A 21592-nucleotide genomic window follows, 5' to 3' on the forward strand; every position below is an offset into this window, starting at 1 on the left:
ATAATGGATATGACATAGGGAGGCCAATTTATATTTGGTTCCAGTTGCTTGAACAGGCATCTGGTAGTGTGGGGGAAATAGCATGAGTGCTCTGCTTGGAGTCCAAAGGCCTGGCTAAGAATCTTGGCTCTTCCACTTACACGAGCATGGCCCAGTTCTGTGACCTGTCAAATGGGCTTCGCTAGCTACTTAGAAGGACATAGAAGCTACAGGGAAGGAACTAGTTGGTGTTTATCTTTCTATTCCCAATACACAAATGATTGGAAGCTTGTTGAGAAGAACAGAATCCCGCTGCACTTTTTAATTCAGTAAACCAAAAAGCCACCTCCAACAATATACTCCAAGACAACTTCTACACATGTGCTACAATCACACAAGATTCCTTGGAAAGATATAAAAACAGAGGTCACTTTGTTCAATTATCCTTTGATGATGTAAAGTCATAAAGCAGAAGGATGCCAAAGGTGTTTGCCTCTGATGTGATGAGCATCTCTCAAAGAATCCAGATGGAAGAGGAATTCCCTACTGATGGTGGGGTCTTCCATATATTCCTATTTGTTGATTCAATATGATTGACCTCTAAAACATTGCAAGAACTCCTAAAAATATCCAAGTCCCTCAAATTTGTTTTGCCTAAATATCCATGCAAGGGAAATGAAGAATTTCATTTGGAAGATATCCAGTTGGATGTTCAATCTACAGAATTCATCCATCAGTATATTTATCTAGGAATACTTCAAACGGCCAATAAACTGGGCCCAGAGTTGAATAGGGTGGGTTGCATTTGGGGAAGTGTGAAGTGCTTCTAATGGTCCTAATCTCCCTGAAATGAAAGCCCACTTTTCAACATCAATATTCCTTCTGTGATGCTACATGAATGTAAATCACTATCTCCAAAGAAATGAATTTGTAGACCACATGTTAAAAGTAATGGAGAGGGGGCGGCCAGGTGGCTCAGCGAGTAAGAGCACCGGTTCCAGTGTCGGGATGACCTGGGATCAAATCCGGGCTCAGATACTTAGCACCACACCCAGAAATAACTGGCCGTGTAACCTTGAGCAAGTTACTTAACCCTGATTGCTTAAAAAAAAAAAGTAATGGAGAAGTACATGGCGCACCTAGGTCAGATACAACATATTACCATCAAAGTACTATAAAGGAGAAGTGAAATAAAAGATATTATTAGAAAAAAAGCATGACTAGAAAAGGAGTTGAGGAAGTTATACAGTGAAAATGATAACCAATGGAAATTCTGCCTCTTTCACTTATATAATGATAAAGAAGAAGGCCCTCAGGAAGTTGGATGGAACTCCTACAGAGTTGTAAAAGAGTGGAATATAAAAGAAAGCACATCTATTTTTTTCACAAAGTATTTGAAAAAGTGTTTCATATTATACTTGTAGATGAAATAGAAAGATATGGATAGATAATAGAATAGTTAGATGGTTGCAGAGCTGGTTGCATGACTAGGCCCAAAAGAGATTCAGTGAGTGACAAATAATAATTACTGGGTAGATGTCAACTTTCAGGGAAAATCCTAATGGAGTGACCCAAAGATTTTCTTTTTGTTGTTGTTGCTGTTTTCTGTGTTTTCCAAAACTTTAATCAGTGACATAGTTGACACCATAGATGGGAGGGAGGAAGGTACAGGCAGTTTATAACTATTAGCCAAATCAAAGAAGATGGAAATTAATAGGGATAAAAATAATATTTTATACTTGGATGAAAAAAATCAGCTTCATAAATACAGGCTTTATATAGGTTAAACTTATAGTAAAGAAAACCTTGGGCTTTAATCTATAAGAAACTCAAAATCAATCAATGACAGCAACCAAATATATTGCTGTTGATAACAATAATAGTTAACATTATATATACCCATGAGGGGGGGGAGCTGGGGAAAACTTTAGAAACACAAAGGATTGTGGAACTGAATCTTATAAACTAAAAATAAACAAACAAATTAATAAAGACCAAAAAAAGATTGAGATACTAACTATGTCAAAACAGGGTGAATGATTTTCATAGATTCAAGAGCTAAAAGAACCCTTTGGGATGAACATCCCTTGATGAAATCCATACTTCTCTCAAGTGGGCTACTAGCTGGCTATTCCCTGCACTTGTCATTCCATCTTCCTCTCCATGACTGCATTTCCTTTTCACCTCTTAGAATCTTCAGCTTCCTTTAAGACTCATCTGAGGACCATTTCCTTTTCTGATCTCCTCAGCTGTCAAAGCCTCTTCCCTCCTCAAACTGCCCTGTACTTAAGCATGTACAATATGTACCTCTGAACATATTGCATCCCTCCCGTAGAGTGTAACCTTCTTCAAGGAAGTATCTGCTCTGTTTTCTCCAAGACCTTGTATGGTTTCATGCACATGGTTGGTACTTAATATAGGATGAATTGAATGCCATGCCCTCATTTACAAATGAAGAAACTAGTTCCAAAATGAGGTAAGTTGCTTATCCAAGAGTCAGGGCAGGCACTGATCATCAGGTCTTCTGACCTCCCAATCTAGGTCTTTCCATTCTATCCAGTTGCCAGATACACATTCAAATGAGGAGCATAATTTAAATCTGCTCCCATTATATAATTTCTAGGCTGTCTACATGAAATCTGTAGAAAATGCATTTGTTATCTAAGAGAGAATTTTGCCTTGCAAAGAGCACATTTTTGGTTTTTCTTCAAATTCCTTCCCTTTGAAGACAAAGGGGAACCTGGGGACAGACTAGTCATAAAGAAAGAAGGTGCCAACATGGAAAACAATGGCTGGCATGGAGCAGAGCACATCCTGCTAAGCTCCAAGGAAGAAGCATTGACTGGATTACATCTCAGATGGAGTCTTCCTTCAGAGCTCACCCTCCTCTTCAGACTCTTTCTCTTCCTGTAATTTCATCAAGTACCATATTTCTCACCGAAAAGCCCAACCCCACTTTGTCTAAACATTATGGTCAAATCAAAATTAATCTCTTTCCAAAGAAGCTATTTTGGGAAGGGAGAGCAGCTCACCTTTTACAATGGCCTCATAGCTTTTGCTTTTTTTTTTTTTTAAACAGTCTTGGGCAGTGGTTAATTACTGCAAAAATGGAGCTAAAATGACTTGTTCTATTAGGAAGGGGAGGTGCACACCAAGGGGAACTACACCAGTGAACAAGTGTTTCTGAAGAGTATACCCTTGTGCTAATGCATCTTTCATTTCAGAGGCTTGAACACATATCTTGTACTCCAGTTGTGGGACTGCTTTCTCATTTTACTTTTTGAAAAATGAGAGTTCAAACCCCACTGTCTTGTTAGCAACAGAGGCATCTGGTGCAGCTGATCATTTCTAATTTAATTTGTGCAATGAGCTGCCCGAGATCCTACCTTTTGTCCCCGCACATCTGTTGTGATGTGGTCGGCTTCCCCATCCTCTATCTCCCCCATCTTCAAAAGACTGACTTCTATGGAACCAACAGCTTTTCCACCATCGGAAGTTCTGAAAACAAAAACAAAAGGTGAGATCCTCCTTCAGCCCATAAAGTGCCCAGGAAAAGAAGTTTTCCTTGAGGTAACATTTTCAATGCAGTACATTTTGTAGGTTCTTTGGTTTTATTAAAATAATTTCTTATAAACATAAAATGAATGCTAACAATGGGACATTTCTTTCATAAAACTCCATTTAATGAAATGAACCATAGATATATAAGGAGAAGTCGTGGGTGAAAAAGCATACCTCAATGAAGGTAAAATCATTTCATAAGCACCTACAATGTTAGGACTGAATGTTCTTAAATGGGCACATATTAATAGAATACCAATTTTAGAATTTTTATTTTTTTACCATGCAAATCTAACCCTTAAGAATTCTCTCCCAATTAACAGCTACATGTAGGAAATATAAATAGTAAAACATAGAAACTACAGAAAAGACAAATCAGTAAAAGATAATTGTGTGGTAGAAAAAGACTGCTGAATTGGGCACCACCTTTGTCACTATAGGCAAGTCACTTTCCCCCCTCTATGTCTTTTCATATGTAAAATGTGGGGATTAGTATTACTGGGCACATACCTATTTAAGCCTTCCCAATTCTCCTCCTTTCCTTCCCAGATAAGTACTTTCCTGTATTTCACTGGCAATACTAAGGCCATTTGCTGAGAATTTGTGCTTATCTCCTACTCTTTACCACACATCACTCAGATACTTTACACTTCTCGTCTCACAGTAAAAAGTAGCTCATCTCATTCCCAAAATTTATCCCAAACCATCCTGTTTTTTGCAGGAAACTGCCTCACCCCTACCCCCATCATTCCTATTGCCTCACTAAGCTTCAATCTCTTTCTATCTACTGGCTGCTTCTCTATTGCCTATAAATATTACCCTGACTTCTCATCTCTGCCTCCTTTTTGTGGCTTGACTGCTTTGAGAAAGCCATCTGTGATTAGTGCCACCATTTCATGTCCACTTACTCTCCTATTAACTTTCTTCAGTGGAGCTTATGACTTAAGCATTCAACTAAAACTGCTCCCTCCAAATTTACATATGACCTCCTAATGACCAAATCTAATGGCCTTTTCTGAATCCTAATCCTTTTTGTTCTCTCTGCAGCCTTTGACACAATTGATCACCCTCTTCTCCTCAATACTCTCTTCTCTACAGATCTTCTTTGCTATTCTTCACACAGACAGGACACTTCATTTCCTGACTTTTATAGTTTTGCCTGTTTATTCCCCAAGACTGAAATTCTCTCCCTCCTCATCTCTGAATCCTGACTTCTCTGGCTCCCTTCAAGTTCCAGCTAAAATCCCACTTTTTATAAGAGGCCTTTTCTAATAGTTCCTATGTGGAATATCTTTAATTTATTACATGTATGATATACCCAAATATATAAACATGAAAATAACTATAATCAAGAGAAAGGAAGGAAGAAGGAAGGAAGGAAGGAAAGAGGAAGGAAGATAGACTGGTAGATAAGATATATAGAGATATGCTCGTTGATTAATTCATAGAAAGGGCCATTATAGAAGTTTAGAATTTCTTATAAAATGAGATTTTTATTCTTTTATTATCTATTTTATGTTGTTTACATATATATTGATTATAAATTGCTATTTTATAATATTTAATTACTATAAATAGACATATATGTATGCATACATCTTGATTATTTGAGTTATTTTCATGTTGTCTCTTTCATTAGATTGTGAGCTCCTTGAGAGTAAGGACTATTTTTTTAAACTTTCCTTGTATCCCCAGAATTTATCACAGCACTTAATACACAGTAGGTACTTAATAAAATGCTTATTCACTAATTCACAGAAAGGGTCATTAGAGAAGTTTAGAGTTTCTTATATAATGATTTTTCTTAGTCTTCGTTATGTATTTAAGTTGTTTCATGATTTTTAATTCCATAATTTTAAAAAAAAATAAAGGAAAGGAACTCATTGTAATAGTAAATGAATTTAAAGATCCCCTTGTATTGGCTTGGTTTTCAAATTGATTGTGTTAAAACACAGAGCTTGTGTATCCCACTTGTGGGATGGACTTGATGTGAAAAGAGAGAGGGCTGAACTGGGAGGAGCTGGTGACATAAATTTAGAGAGACACAAGAAAAGAGAGAGACAGAAGAACTTTTTGGAAGCAGCACCTTTGGAGGCAGAGGGAGACAGAGAGGATTGCTGAGCGCCACTTTGAATTGGCCAGGACTTTTGAGAGCTGCCACCCAGAGCTGCCAAGGACTGAGGAGACATGGCTGTTATGTGGGTACTTTGTCTGTCTGTTTTGATGGTGTTTTGCCAGATTTGTCCATTGGTGAAAGACAGTCCTGTTGTTGCAGAGGCTTTGGAACCTTGCTGTTGGTTCAGGAGCCCTGAAGGATTTTCTTGTTGTATATTTACAGAAATCCTGGAAGAGGGTTTTGCTAATGATTTCAGGGGTCCTAGGACTGTTTTGCAGACAGAGAATGAATTAATGAAGAGACTGGCAATGTATCTTGTGGCCTTTCTAAGCTTTGTCTCCCCAGGAACAGAGATTGCTGAGAACTTGCCTCTTGTCAAGATGAAGAAAAGACCTCTATTTGGGTATTAAGTGCTGTGCTTAAGCTTGTTTTAACTCTGGGGTAGATTCAATTGTGATCCAAGGGTGGGGAACTTTTGACCTTTTTGTGCTCTGTGATTGAACAAATGAATGTACTTTACTTATGATTGGAAACTAATCTCCATTTGAGAACAGGGGCTTTGTGATGGACTAAATGAATGTACAGCCTAGGGGTGGAGTAGTATTAAGAAGAGGGACTTTATGATTGATTAAATGAATGTAATGTCCAAGGGTGGGGTAGTACCTGATTAAATCACACTTGGTAAATGCTGTATTTTGAATTATGCAATAGTTGATTCTCTCTGTTCTTAATTTGTTCCTGAATAAAATGGAGAGCACTTATGCTGGTATTTTGAACCTTGGGAAGTTGCCTTTGCTTGGCATTACACTCATTCACCAAAATGTTCATAGCAACACTTTCTATGGCAGCAAAAAAGCAGAAAACAGAACTCATGTGCAATGATGATAGAACAGCTGAACAAATTATAGTATATGAATATAATGTGTAATATATAATGCACATATAAATGCAAATATACACAGTAAACATAAAGAATCCAGAGAAGCCTGAGAATACCTGTTTGAAATGGTACCTAGTGGCGCAAGCAAGATCAATATATACAATGACTATATTAATGCTAATGAAAATAACAATGAAAGCAGAAGGGAATAAGTATTTATACATCACCTACTATGTGTTTTTTACACTGTGCTAAGTGCTTTTTATAAATATCTCATTTAATAGGCAAAAAGGCAATTTAAATACTCTAACATGGAAACTATCAGCAAGGAAAACCAATTCTCTACATACATATGCACATACATAGATACACACAAATTTGTATACATATATTAAGATAGTCATATGATATTTACTATACACACATATACATTCACACACACATGTATATATCATACACACAATATATACATGCTTTCCAATAGATGTACATGTATATGTGTTTGTATATATAAATACATAAACAAAATAAAATGAGGAATTTGAAAATTTAAAATCTCTTCCATCCTGATATTCATAAATAGAAATATTCCTTTTCTTCTCCATAAACCTTTTTCAGCATCTCCTCCATCTGACTCAGATTCTTACTTGGATATTTTAGCCTAATAGATATGAAATAAAGGAATTAGACAAGATAATTTTTAAGTTCTCTTCTAGAGAATTCTACAATTCCTAATGATTTCTATCATGCAAACTCTTTTACTGAATGAAAGTGCTATGTGAAGAATAGTTTCAAACACTGGGAAGGTAATTTTTAATGTACCCTACATTTGCCTTTACAGAAAACAAAGCCCCCCTGATAATACTACCGGCAAAACTCCAAGCCAGAATTAAAAAAATAAAAAGCACACTTGAAATCATCTGAAATCTCACACCTTTTTAAAATGTCCTGTCTAAATGTTACTTTAAATTAAAAAATAAATATGTTAAAAAGGATTCGTTGATTTAGATTTCAAAATAGTTTATATCTCTGTAATGCTTCAAAGTTTTCAAAGATACCTCTGGACTCTGACTGAGGAAGAACTATGTTCAAAGCCTGCCTCAGACACTTAAAAGTTTTGTCATCTTGGGTAATTGACTTAACCTTTGTTGCCCTCCATTCTTCATCTTTAAAATGAGGAAACTGGAATAAACAGACTCTAAGGTCACCTCTACCTCAAATCTATGATTCAATGAACTTTAGATATATTGTTACATTTGATTCTCATGATTACTCTTGGAAGTAGTTAACATTCCCATTTTAGTGATGAACAAACTTAAGGCTGAGAAAGGTGAGGTGTGACTTGCTGATAGCCTCACAGCCAATGTCAGAGGTAAGATTTCAATGCCGGTCTTCCTAATTTCAGTTTTAACACTCTACCTACCATAGAAAGCTACCTTTCAAAAGCATATTAATTAAATGAAAAGCCAACCTAATGAGGTTTCTATATGATTAGAAGCTTTTTGTCCAAAAGCCTTCAAATTATAAATTATAAAGAAGTTTTAGAATTGTTCCTTTAATGAAATTAAAGGCAGAGAATGAATTTCTGTGGCATTGCTAATATCGCTGTAATAAAATGACTCCACACAATGAAGGGAAAAAGGATTTGCTCATTAAGCAGTGTATTAGAATTCTTTTTTTTTTTAAAGCAATTGGGGTTAAGTAACTTGCTTAAGGTTATATGGCCAGTTATTTCTGGGTGTGGTGCTAAGTATCTGAGCCCAGATTTGATCTCCAGGTCATCCCGACACTGGGGCCGGTGCTCTTACTCGCTGTGCTACCTGGCCGCCCCTAGAATTCATTTTTGATAAGAAATGGAATACAATGCTATTGTTCATTTAAAATAATAATGCTGAATGTCACCTGGGGAAAACTAAGGAATAAAATGCAAACATTTGTCACATATGAACTATATACACTGGGAATGACAGGCTGACCAAGTACGTAAGGTCCTTGAAGGCAGAATACACTATCTCATATTTGGTTTTTGGATTCCCAGAAACTGTAATAACACTTTTCCCATAAAGGGCATTTATACATATGCTTGGTGACTTATACTGGATATTAGAGTGGAAAAGTAGCACTAGAAAAAGTCCCATATATACAACGGGAGTCTGAGGTGACCCTTGGCTTCCTGTATGAATTCAGGACTAGCTGGGTCAAACTGGGATGTGGCATATCTATGAGGGATTATTCGATACAAGGAGGTTTCAGCCATTAGCCCAGCTTTGCATTCCAAATACATTCATTTTGTGATTTTTACAGAGTGCATTGTAGATAAAGAGCTGACCTTTAAATCAGGAAAAGCTAAAATATTCTGGTTGTGTGGTCCCTGTTGAGTCTTGTAAACTTCCAGAGAGGTCACTAGACAACTCTTTAAGGTTATAAGTTGAGGAAAACGTCCCCATCTGTATTAACAGAGGACTTTCCTCACACATGGCACATCACTCTCCTAGGCTTTGCCTTCCCCCAAATCCCTACTGGAAGCATGGTCAAACTTTCTAAAGGAGAGGCAGCCCCCTATCCTGGAACACCTACAGCTATAATTCAACGAAACTCTGCTTCAAATGAAGGAAGGTCTCCTGACTCTCTTTTAAGCAATTATCCAAATGGCTTAATTTAAACTAACTTGCAAGTTTAGTTTGAGTTGTATGAGATATCTCTGTTTTCCAGCAGTTTTATTGAGAAAGAAGGGAGTTTTAAGACTGGAGGCACAGATCATCCCAGCAGGAATGTAGCCTATGGGCACAAAGAAGGCAGGGATTTAAAGCAACTCAAGCATTTATTAAGTGCTTTCTGTATGCTAGGCCCTGGGGATACAAAGACTAAAAGGAAAGAGTGCCTGCCCTCAGTGAGCTTGAATCCTACCTATGTAATTCTATAAACACCTGGAGAGTTCATCCAGCACCTTATTTTGATCCTGGTGTATTGATTCTGTCTTTACCCTCAAATTCAATTGATTCCTTGCCACTGACTGGTTCTTTATGGTATAAATATCCCTTTACTCCCACTTTAGCCCCTAGATCTTGCTGGAAACTCTCTTGGCAATCTAACTATTAAAATATATTCCTTCCCTCACCCCCCTTTTTATAGTTGCCTTTGTAGAACCACAGCACCACATCTCCCAAGACTATAAATGGCAACATGGCCTCATGTTCTGTCACTGGAGGGGAGGAGCAAGAGGACTCGAATTTTAAGGGACCTGAGTTTTAATTCTGATTCTTTTACTAATTAACTATGTAACCTTCTATATATCATTTAACTTCTCTGGGTCCATTTGCTCATCTGTTAAATGAGAGGGTTGCACTAAAAATAACTTCTAACATTAAGTATTAAATGCTAACTTACTTGCAATCAAAGCACATTCTAATCCGTCAGATTGTCAGTGCTTCTGTCACTGAGATTTCAAAAATTGCACATGCTTGAGGTTTTAAGGACTGCACACAGCTGAAAGAAAGCCATAGGTCAGCTGGACTAACCCCCAATCAATCAATCAATTAACATTTACTAAGGGGAGATACATGACAAATATATATATATATATCCAACTATATACAGGATATTAAAGGAAATAATTAACCGCAGGAACTCAATGGAATCAGGAAAGGTTGGAGAAGGCTTCCTATAGAAGGAAGGATTTTAGTTAGGACTTAAAGGAAACCAGGGAGGTGAGTAGTTGGAGAATTCTAAATTCTAGGAGTGGAGGACTGCCAGAGAAAAAGTCCAAAGCCAATGGATGGAGCTTCTTTTTCCTGAAATATCCAGGAGGCCAGTGTCACTGGATCAGAGAGTCCATACTGGAAAGTAAGGTACAAACAGACTAGAAAGGCAGAAAAGGGAATAGATTATGAAGGGCTTTAAATGTCAGAGCATTTTGTACTTGCCTCTAGAGGCAACAGGAAGCCACTGGAGTCTATTAAGGAGGGGGATGACATCATTGGACCTGCATTTTAGGAAATCACTTTAGTGGCTGAATGGAGAATAGATTGGAGTGGGGAGGGACCAAAGAGGTGAGGGCTGTAAACCAAGGAGTGAGCCCTTAGGTGTTGATTATTTGGTTCTTGTCTCCAATAATGGCTCCCTGACACCTATACTTTCTAGGGAAAGAGAATTGAGAAAAAATTCCCCGTAATGTTTTTGGATTAGTGATAAGCATTGTAGAAGGGTATTCCTCCCAGTGTCTGATACCCCCTCCAGCTTTCCCCACATATGAGAGCTGTGTGACCTAGTTGGAGCTTGTACTATGATGGTTGTCATGGACAGAGTTGTCCTATCTAACCCTGGTAGAATATGATTCCTTGCTGGACCCCAAGAGGAAAGCCCACTTCCACATCATCACTGTCAGGGATGGAAAATAGGTAGTATTATGCCGCATGCAGTTAACTGGCATAACTGGTCAGAGGTAAGGTTTATATTACTGACTACTGCTTTTAAAAGTCACTTTAGTCAGTGACTTCCATCTGCTCCGTAACCATGTAGAATAAGAAAGGACTGTCATTTAGAAAAGTTATCCCATTAGAGTAAATAATTTAGTTTGGCCTTCTCCATTTTCAGAGAAATGCCTAATTAATATTTCTTTGAATTCATTGGTATTGTCCAACCTCTGTCTCCCTGTCTCTGTCTCTCTCTGTCTCTCTCTCTTTCTCTCTCTCATACACACACACACACACACACACACACACATATACACACACACACACACACATACACACACACATCCCACACACTCCCTAATGTTTTCTCTTCTCCAGTTGAAATGTAAATTTTCTGAAGGCAGAACCTCTGTTTTTGTCTTTGCAATTCTATCACCTAAAATAGAGCCTTACACTTAGAAAGGTTTAGTTTGTTGTTTGATTTGAATTTTGCTTTATTTTTTAATTTATTTTTGCTTTTTGGAGAGCAATTGGAGTTAAGTAACTTGCCCAAGGTCACACAGCTAGTTTTTTGGGTGTGCATGTTAAGTGTCTGAGGCCAGAGCTGAACTCAGGTCCTTCTGGCTCCAGGGCCTGCTCTCTATTCACTGCACCACCTAGCCACCCCAACTGCGCTACCTAGCCCCCCCTTTTAAAAAAATAGATTTTGAATAATATATCACTATCTCACTATGGTCATTGTGAAACCAGCATCTAAGCCTTGCTGAACCAAAGAGAGGTTATCCTTCACTCAGGCAATCTCTCCCTAGCTGCTTAATATTTCTCCTTTCTATCCTGTGAAAACCTTGAGAACCAATTAGTCTAAGCAAGATATAAGAGACTCTTGCTTGGGCTTTCTATCAAGAATGATGACCTCTATACTGGGAATGATATATCAAAAATGATTACCAGGAAAGTGAAGTAGCAATGATGTAAGTTGAAAAGAGAATCCCTTGCTACACTCAATGAGTTCAATTTACCTGGAGACACTACATTTCAGCATGGGAAGTGAAAAGGGGAGGGAGCATTAAGGCACAGATAGTGACTGCTGAAAAATTAGGAAAAAATGAGTGACATTCTAGATTGGGAAGAAGGCAGATTCTTACCATGATTTTCACAAAGGAAAACATACAAAAGTTAAATAATAAACTACTGATCTGTTCTGTTTTTTTTTTTAAAGAATTAAAGTTCTCAGAAGGGAGAATACAATCACTAAATCTACAAAGAGCTTGTTAAGAACAAGTTATACCAGAAACTAACTTCATTTTGGACTAGGGTAGAAGTAATGTAGCAGAGTGGATAGTGTTTGGCTTAGAGTTAGGAGCACTTAGCTTTAATACCTTTCTCTAAGAGTCCCTAGTTTTATATCCTTGAGAAACTCACTTAACCTCTGTTCTTTCTAGGATTCATCTACTATAAATTAGTAGATGAGTTGTCATTTGCTTTCCTGAAGTGAATTTTCAATGTTGACAAAAGCACAGATACTTCCCATATTCATGCATTCTAAACTGTTTGATTAGGGAAATGACATTAACATAATGTATCTTGAGCTTAGCAGGATATTTGGGAAAGTGCCCTTGTAATGCCAAGCAAAGGCAACTTCCCAAGTTTCAAAATACCAGCATAGGTATTCTCCATTTTATTCAGTGACAAATTAAGAACAGATAGAATCAAAATTTAACATCATTCAAAATACAGCATTTACCAAGTGTGATTAAATAATCTCCAAGTACTACCTGATTTAATCAAGTACTTCCCCACCCCTGGACATTACATTCATTTAATAAATCACAAAGTCCCTCTTCTAAATACTACTCCACCCCTAGGCTGTACATTCATTTAGTCCATCACAAAGCCCCTGTTCTCAAATGGAGATTAGTTTCCAATCATAAGTAAAGTACATTCATTTGTTCAATCACAGAGCACAAAAGGTCAAAAGTTCCCACCCTTGGATCACAATTGAATCTACCCCAGAGTTACAACAAACTTAAGCAAAGCACTTAAAACCCAAATGGAGGTCTTTTCTTCATCTTGACATGAAGCAAATTCTTAGTAATCTTTGTTCCTTGGAAGACAAAGCTTAGAAAGGCCACAGGATACATTGCCAGTCTCTTCATTAATTCATTCTCTGTCTGCAGAACAGTCCTAGGACCCCTGAAAACATTAGCAAAACCCCTTCCACGATTTCTGTAAACATACAACAAGAAAATCCTTCCTCAGGGCTTCTGAACCAACAGCAAGGTTCCAAGCCCTCTGCAACAACAGGACTGTCCTTCACCAGTGGACAGAATTCACTTTCTGTCTGCAGAACAGTCTCAAAAGCTCTGAACCAACAGCCAGGTTCCATGACTTCTGCAACAAGAGGCCTGTCTTTCACCAATGGACAAATCTGGCAAAACAACATCAAAACAGACAGACAAAGTACCCGCATAACAGCCATGTCTCCTCAGTACTTGGCAGCTCTGGGTGGCAGCTCTCAAAAGTCCTGGGCAATTCAAAGTGGCCCTCAGCAATCCTCTCAGTCTCTCTCTGCCTCCAAAAGGGTGCTGCTTCCAAAAAGTTCTTCTGCCTCTCTCTTTTCTTGTGTCTCTCTAAATTTACGTCATCAGCTCCTCCCAGTTCAGCACTCTCTTTTCATGTCAACAAGTCCATCCCACAAGTGGGATTCACAAGCTCTGGGTTTTAATACAATCAAACCAAAAACCTACCCAATACAGGGTGATCTTTAAATTCCATTACTATTACAGCCCCTTGGGATACCTCTTGAGAAACTGAAGGGAAGTAGACTGGATAGTACAGTTGGGTTGTTTCAAAAATGGTCTACTGACTGGATCCAGAGTATTGACAAATGGAATTTGGAAAACAGAATTTCAGAGTTAGGAATCCCTAACACACTCAAGTGGTCATCCAGACTGAAGATAATGAAGGACAGGAACTTTTCTGGACTGCTAATTCTATCTGGAGATAGCTCCGATTTTCAGGAGGGGTTTTTTTTTCCCTGACATAAAGCCTAAATTATAACTTCCAACCAATGGTCCTGGTTCCACATTCTAAAGATAAAGAAAAATAAGTCATAAGATCATGGATCTAGAACTGGAAGGTCCTTGGTAGTCCCTATAGGTCCATATACTTCATTTTACAGATGAGGAAACTGATACTTATGGAGGATAAGTGGAATAAAGGCCCATGGCCCCACATATTAAGCATCCAAGGCAGGATTTGAACCAATGTGGTTCATTCAGTGCCATTTTTATAGTACCACACCAATTCTTATCTCTATTCCCTATGGCATCTCTCTAAATATCTGGAAATAGCTATCATGTCTCCTTTCACCCCAAAGCTAAGTCTTTTCCTAGCTTATATGACATATCCCTTATATGACATGGGGAGTGAAGGGAAGAGAATAAGCCTTTATGTAGTGCCTACTATGTGTGAGGCACTATACTAAGTACTTTAAAACTATTATCTCATTTAATCCTCACAACAGGAATTAGGTGCTACTTATATTCCACTTCATAGTTGAGGAAACTGAGGTAATTAGATGATACATGACTTTCTCTGAGTCATACAACTATAAGTGTCTAAGGCCAAATTAGAACTCAGGTCTTCCTGAATCTAGACCCAATGCCCTTAGCCACTGTACCACCAACTACCTCTATGATACAGATGCAAGTTGCTTCTTCTGAATGGCCCCCTGGCTTATCAATGTTCTGTAGCATTAAGAACTGAATAGAACACTTCACATTTGCTTTGACCAGGATAGAGTACAGTAGGAATGTCATTTCTATTTCTGGAAGCTATTCTTCTTTCTCTAGCCCTAGATCACATTAGATTTTATTTTTTATTTTTTGCTGAGATGTCACATTGTCCACTCTGAGCTTGTGATCGACCACAGACAAAGCGCTGTCCATCCACCCATGCCTCCCCCCTTCCTGAAGTTGAATTTTTTTGAACTCAATTGTGAGACTTTACATCTATCCTTATTGAGATATTATTAGATTTTGGCCCAATGCTAGCTTGTCAAGATCTTTATAGATTAGTTAACATTAGAACATTAGTTCTCTCTCTCCGAGATTTGTATCACATACAAATTGGATGAACATACCAATTTTACCCAAGTCTAAGCTTTTACCCAAGTCTTTGCTAAAATGTTAAACAGTTCAGTTGGAATCTGTAGGGAAATTTCCACCAAACTGCTACAGGGATCTGTCCTTGGTTCTATTCTGTTTAACAATTTTATCACTGATGTGGAGGAAGGTATAGATGGTAAGCTTATCATATTTGCAGGTGACATAATCATAATAGGGGATACGAAGCAGGGAGAAGTAGCAAATGTACTAAAGACCAGAATTTGAATCCAGAAAGGTCCTGACAAGCTGGAACAGTGAGCTAGAGTTAATAAAATGAAATTTAATAGATATTAATGGAAAGCACCCCACTTGGGTTTACAATAGTAATCTCACCCCGAGGCAAAGCAGTTCACATGAAACAGAATTAGTTGTTAGAGTGGATCACATATTCAGTAAAAGGCAGCACTCTGATGAGTTTGCCCCCCAGATTCATTACAATCCTAGCATTTACAGAAGTCTATAATAACAAAAGTCAGTCCACTTTTTTGTACACTGGCATTTTTCTTTCCCTTTCCCTTCCCTTTTCCTTTCCTTTACCCTTTTTGTAGGGGAGAAGGCAGGGCAATTGGGGTTAAGTGATTTGTCCAAGGTCACACAACTAGTAAGTGTGTCAAGTGTCAAGTCATCAGTGGATGACTGAAAATGTTAGTTCAATATAAGGGGAAATTTTCTACTAAGTATGACTATCTAAAAACATAATGGGTTACCCTAATATATAATGAGAATCTTATTCTTAGGGGTCTTTATGTAGAGGTTTAGTCACCATTTGTTGAAAAAGTTGTAGACAAGATTTATGACCTGTGAAGGGTTTAAAGCAGATTGTAATGCTCTCCTGTCCTTCAACCTTACTTGGATTGCCTTGTTCAGGTTCTATGAACTATTCAAAACCTTTAGACCAGAGGCTCTTGATTTTTAAAATTTCATGGATGCTTTTGACATTCCAGTCAATCCTATATACCCCTTCTCAGAATGAAGTTTTGAAAAGCACAGAATAAAATGCATAGCATTACAAAGGAAACCAATTCTATTGAAACAATATGCTCAAACTATTTAAAAAAAAAAGCATTATTGATCCAAAATTTAAAAAGTCTTGCTTTAGACAGTGGAGAAAGGGAGGAAAGATGTTTAAGCCTGGCCAGTTCACCAGCATAAGGCATGGAGTAGAGGCAGAGAGAAACATTGCTGGTTGAACAAAAGGAGAGTAGGGGCTAGGCCACGAGGAACAGAACTAGAAACCTTTAAATGTCGCATTGGCATTTCAAAGCCAATGGATTGTTCAGTTTGTTACCTTTTCCTCCAAAGGCATCCCTCCTGCAAACCTCCCTGTTTCTGTTAAGGACTCCACCAGCTTGCCATACTCCCAGGTTCACAATCTAAAAATAATCTCTGATTCTTCCCTGCTCTTTCCTTCTATCCCTGTCCTGCTCTCCCCCACCCTCCCAGCAGCTGCAGAAATTGTCCAACTCTATCTTCACATTTTTCATATTTGTATCTTCTTTGCTCACTCAGCCACACCTCTATGTCAAATTCTCTTTACCCCTGACCTAAAATGCAGTTACATCCATGTTACTGGTCTTCATTTCTGGTCTTGTCCTCTCTGATGCATCTTCCAGACATTTTCTAGTACTCTCCTTCAAGCACCTAATATTCCAGTTCCAGTCAAACTGGCATCTTAGTTGTTCCTAGAACTGAATATGGTGTCTTCCATCTAAATACCTTTTCACAGACTCTGAAATACACCCTCTTTACCTCTCTCTCTGAGGATCCCTTCAATCTCAACTTAGGTACCAATTTCTCTAAAATGCCATTCCTGCATTCTCCCTCTCCCCCAATCAGTTTTTTTTTTCCCTCTTGAAATATTCCCTTATATTTATTTATCTGTGTATATGTTATAGTTCCCTCAGTAATGATGATGATGATGATAACTAACATTTATATAGTGCTTCAAGGTTTGAAAAGACCTCTGGTCCTCTTAATAACCCTGTGAGGTAGGCATTATTATTGTTCCCATTTTCCATATGAGGAAATTAAGACAGGTAAAGTGACTTGCCCAGAATCATACCCATACATAAATGTCTGAGGCAGAATTTGAACTCATGTCTTCCTCACTCCAAGTTCTAGCTGTCTCTAGTTGCCATTAAAAAGTAAATATCTTGAAATCAGAATATATATATATATATATATATATATATATATATATATATATATTGCTTTTTGGAGGGGGGAGTGCAGGGCAGTTGGGGTTAAGTGACTTCAACAAGGTCACACGGCTAGTGTTAAGTGTCTCAGGCCACATTTGAACTGAGGTCCTCCTGACTCCAAGGCTGTTGTTCTGTTCACTGTGCTACCTGCCCACCCTGACCTTTATCATTTCTATCTTTTTTATCCATGGTATCTTATACACAATAGGCACTTAATAGATGTTTGTTGAAATGAATTGAAAGAGTCAGTGATGTCTGAAATGGAAGCAAAGGCCCACAGCCAAGACCACCACTTGAAGAATCACCACCTAGGCCAACTGGCCAAGGTCCATGGAGACGCCTCAAAGGAAAGGTCAAAATCAAGAACAATAATTCAATTCAGTGGTAGGAGGGAACAGCATGATATAGTGCCAGAGGATCGGGAATTGAGATTGAAGTCCCCCTAGGGTAACACAGTGAAGAACTGGTTAGCCTAAACTCTCATCTAAGCATGACCACACACTCTTCAGACTCTCCTGAATTCCTTTTAGCCAATCTCTTGGTATTACTGCCACCCTCCAAAGCCACTGCAGAGTCTCCAAGAGCAGCCGCCTGACAGCCTCCCTTCTTTCAGCAACCATAGTGCTATTACCTGGGCTCTGGACCATACTATGCCACTTCCTTGTTTGGATCTTATAGAACTTAACTAGGTCCATTTACCTGTCTTGGTTATAGCTTCCTCATCTGTACTACAAGGAGGAGTGGACTCAAGTTCCTCCAAGGTTTCTTCTGGCTCTAACAGTCTATGATTGTGAGTCCAAGGCAACCAAGCTATGGTAATAAGCACCTGATTCAATCTCTGTAGTGAAAAGAAATTAAGCAATTAATGCAGGTTGCTGCCAAGCCATTATGACTTTTTAATTCAGGCAGTTGGTCGACCAAGAAAAAAATCATTCTTGACATCTTTAGGAATTCTGCTCACCTCAGTTAAGTCCTTGCTTTCCTCATTAGATAGTTTTAAATATTTAAAACACAAACACAAACACCCAGGGCTGAGAAGGGTGAAATAGCAACAACAAAAGTATCTGCTCCATTTTCACAAAGATTTTTACTATACATAATACATTAGTGAGTAAAGTTCCTTAACATTTGTTTCCTACACTTTCTAACAAGGTCTTCAGAGTTCAGACTGAAAATCCATCAAGAAGAAGGAAGAAATTTCAGGATGAAAATGACCTTAAGCATTGACAATGGACAGTCCCTTCATTACCTTTCTGCCCAATATACCCAGCCATCTTTCCTCCTTCCAATGGCCAAACATCATTCCTTTCTTTTGCAAAAATAGCAATGTATGGGGCAACTAGGTGGCACAGTGAATAGAACATCAGTCCTGGAGTCAGGAGGACCTGAGTTCAAATCCAATCTCAGACACTTGACACACTTACTAGTTGTGTGAACTTGGACAAATCACTTAACCCCAATTGCCCTGCCTTCTCCCCTATTAAAAGGCAAAGGAAAGGAAAAAAGGAAGGGAGAGGGGAATGGGAAGGGAAAGAAAAATATCAGTGTACAAAATAAACAATGGCTCTAAAAATATCTAGGATGAAAGGTCATCATTAGCTGGGTTAGACTCCTTAAATTACATTCAGGGCCAGGTCAATGGAACTTCAGACAAGAAGAATGCCACATATTTTAATGGAAGGAGCACACAGATAGATCACCAACATCTTGCTAGGGACCATGACAAAAGTCAATGTCATTTGTATTAGTGGTAGTTACATGGCAGCAAGGAAATGTGTGTCTTCAGGAAGTTTGGTGGCCAAGATCAGAGGTGTTAAGCTCAAATGGGGCTGGGGGTAAGAGTAGAATTAATCTGTATAAAGATCTTCAGGCTAAATACTGATTTATTTTATAATATAATATCACTTATGTTTTATTTTATTTTTACTTATTTTGTTAAATATTTCTCAATTCTATTTGAATCTGATTTAGAACCTCTCAGGAGTATCATAGGCTACATATCTGAGGGCACATCCGTCCCAATAGGCTTCCTGTTTGCCACCTCTGGCAAAGAAGACTTTCAAATAAGCAGCCACAAAGGAAACTGAGCAAAATAGCTCATAAGGCCTCACTATATATATATATATATAGCAGTGGTTCTTAAAATTTTTTTGTCTTGTAGCAGTCTGGTGAAGCCTTCTCTGAATTATGCTTTTAAATGCTGAGAATAAAATGCATAGGACTACAAAATAACCAAATTATATTAAAATATATGTGTTAAAATCTGTTTTTAAAGCTAATGAAGCCTAGGTTAAGTACCCCTAAAGAAAGCCTGAGATAGTGACATGCCAGGGGTTGAATAGTTGAAATCTTCACAATGAGATTTAATCTACATTCGGACAATAATTTGCCATGAAAGACATGGGGCTGCTTTGGGTTAACAATCCTTCACAACTGTCCCCTTTATTTCTAGTCATGGTGGCCCCAGAGGAAAAACTCAAGTACCCTGTAATAGCTAACTAACTGTCCTCCACACAGGGGCCACAACACATGCCTGAAGTTAGCCCCCACCAGGAAGCTGTCCATCCCAGCTCCCAGCTCAAGGATTTAGTAGAACAGCACCTAGAGAAAGGAAATGCCCCTCTGTGCTAGCTATGAAGAACCTGGCCACTCAGCTGCCTGTAGAAGGAAGGCTACAGTGCTAGAGTGGAAAGAAAAGGCATGAAGAAAGCACACATTTGGTTCCTTTGTGCTGTGGAAGACCAGTCTGCAGCACCCAGGGGTCAGGCGCCTGCCTTCCCAATACATGCCTTGGGTCTGGCCCAGAAGAAGAGACAAATTTCATCATTTATGCCCCAATCAATCAACCATTGAATCATTAAACACTTATCATGTGACTACTATGTGCCATTCACTGGGCTACATGCTGATAGTAAAAAGAAAGGCAAAGACAATCTGCAACCTTGGAGAGCTCACATTTTAATGGCAGGGAGATATAACATGCAAGGGCAGCTAGGTGGCGCCATAGTGCATAGAGCTCTGTGCCTGGAGTCAGGAAGATTCATCTTTTTGTGAGTTCAAATTCTGCCTGATGTTTACTAGTGATGTGACCCTGGGCAAGTCACTTAACCTTGCCTCAGTTTCCTTATCTGTAAAATGAGCTGGAGAAGGAATGGCAAATCACTCTACTCTCTTTGCCAAAGAAACCCCAAAATAGGGTCACAAAGAGTCAGAAATGACTGAAAAGCAACAGTAACACAAATAGATAACTGTGAAAAAACAGTATACATCCAATCCAATGAACATTTATTAAGCTCCTACCATGTGCCAGGCATACAATTAATAAAATGAGAGACAGTCCCTGCCCTCAAGGAGCTTAAATAGGGAGACAACACACACACACACACACACACACACACACACACACACGAGTCAGGGAAGGAAGAGGAAGATGAGGAGGGGGGCATCCTGCTCCATGCAGTTGACCCAAGCTAGGGTAGGAGATACAGAGTGCAGTGAGCCCCAATGTCAAATTTCTGCCTTCTACAAAGAAAGGCATCTGGAAGAGTTTGCTCCTCCACCCTCTGGCACTCCAATTAGAGGGAGGTGGTGTCGGTCTAGGCTTGATTTAGCACCATGGTGATGAGATGAGAGGTAACAAGGTTAACCTGGGAGGGTGTGTATACTTGTACATGTGTTTACAAATATAAATTTAGAAATGTTATTTTTACTATATGTATTTTATAGTATCACATATGCTTTCATAGTATACATATTACATATACTATCTTTTGTTTGCTATATATTAAACATATACATTTTGCATCCACATACTATATGTATATATACAAATGTATAAGAGTGTGTGTGTGTGTATACATATAAATTGGAGGTAATCTTGTGGCTATCTAGCATTAAAACGGACTGGGAAAGGCTTCCTGAAGGTGGGTTTTCAGGTGATTTGAAGGAAACCAGGGAAATCAGGAGGCAGGTGAAGGGGGGAACATTCCAGGTATGAGACACAGCAAGGGAAAATGCATAGAGAGGGTACTGCTAGCTGGAGGAATTCAGAAAGGTTTCCTGTATTAGTTGATCTGGGTATTGAAGAAAGGGATGCTACACAGCAGAGATGTGGAATGAATGGATCCATGTGTGAGGGATTAATCAAGACACAGTCTGGTCATTTTTATGCCCAAGATTGCTTTTCATGATCTAGTAGAGTTCAGGTTCTCTGTGGGTAGTTTTGATTTAGCTTAAGGTCTAGCACAGTGCTTTGAACATTTTATTTTCAGTCC

General features: G+C 38.5%; 1 protein-coding gene across 5 annotated transcripts in view; it reads right to left on the bottom strand.

The window, feature by feature from the left end:
* INPP4B (inositol polyphosphate-4-phosphatase type II B) overlaps nt 1–21592 on the bottom strand; it is a 1018353-nt gene that overhangs the window by 303308 nt on the left and 693453 nt on the right. For 4 of the 5 annotated variants that reach the window (XM_069105434.1, XM_069105431.1, XM_069105430.1 and 1 more), the window contains one exon: nt 3366–3477. In XM_069105434.1, coding sequence (XP_068961535.1) covers nt 3366–3477 — 112 coding nt within the window. Of the gene's footprint in view, nt 1–3365; nt 3478–9923; nt 9997–21592 lie in introns of those variants that run through there. The other variant, XM_069105432.1, reaches the window with a different exon arrangement.

This window comes from Petaurus breviceps, unplaced genomic scaffold (genome assembly GCF_028583685.1).
Source record: "Petaurus breviceps papuanus isolate PSGF00001 unplaced genomic scaffold, PetGlider_PUasm1.0 76, whole genome shotgun sequence".
Taxonomy (NCBI): Eukaryota; Metazoa; Chordata; class Mammalia; order Diprotodontia; family Petauridae; genus Petaurus; species Petaurus breviceps.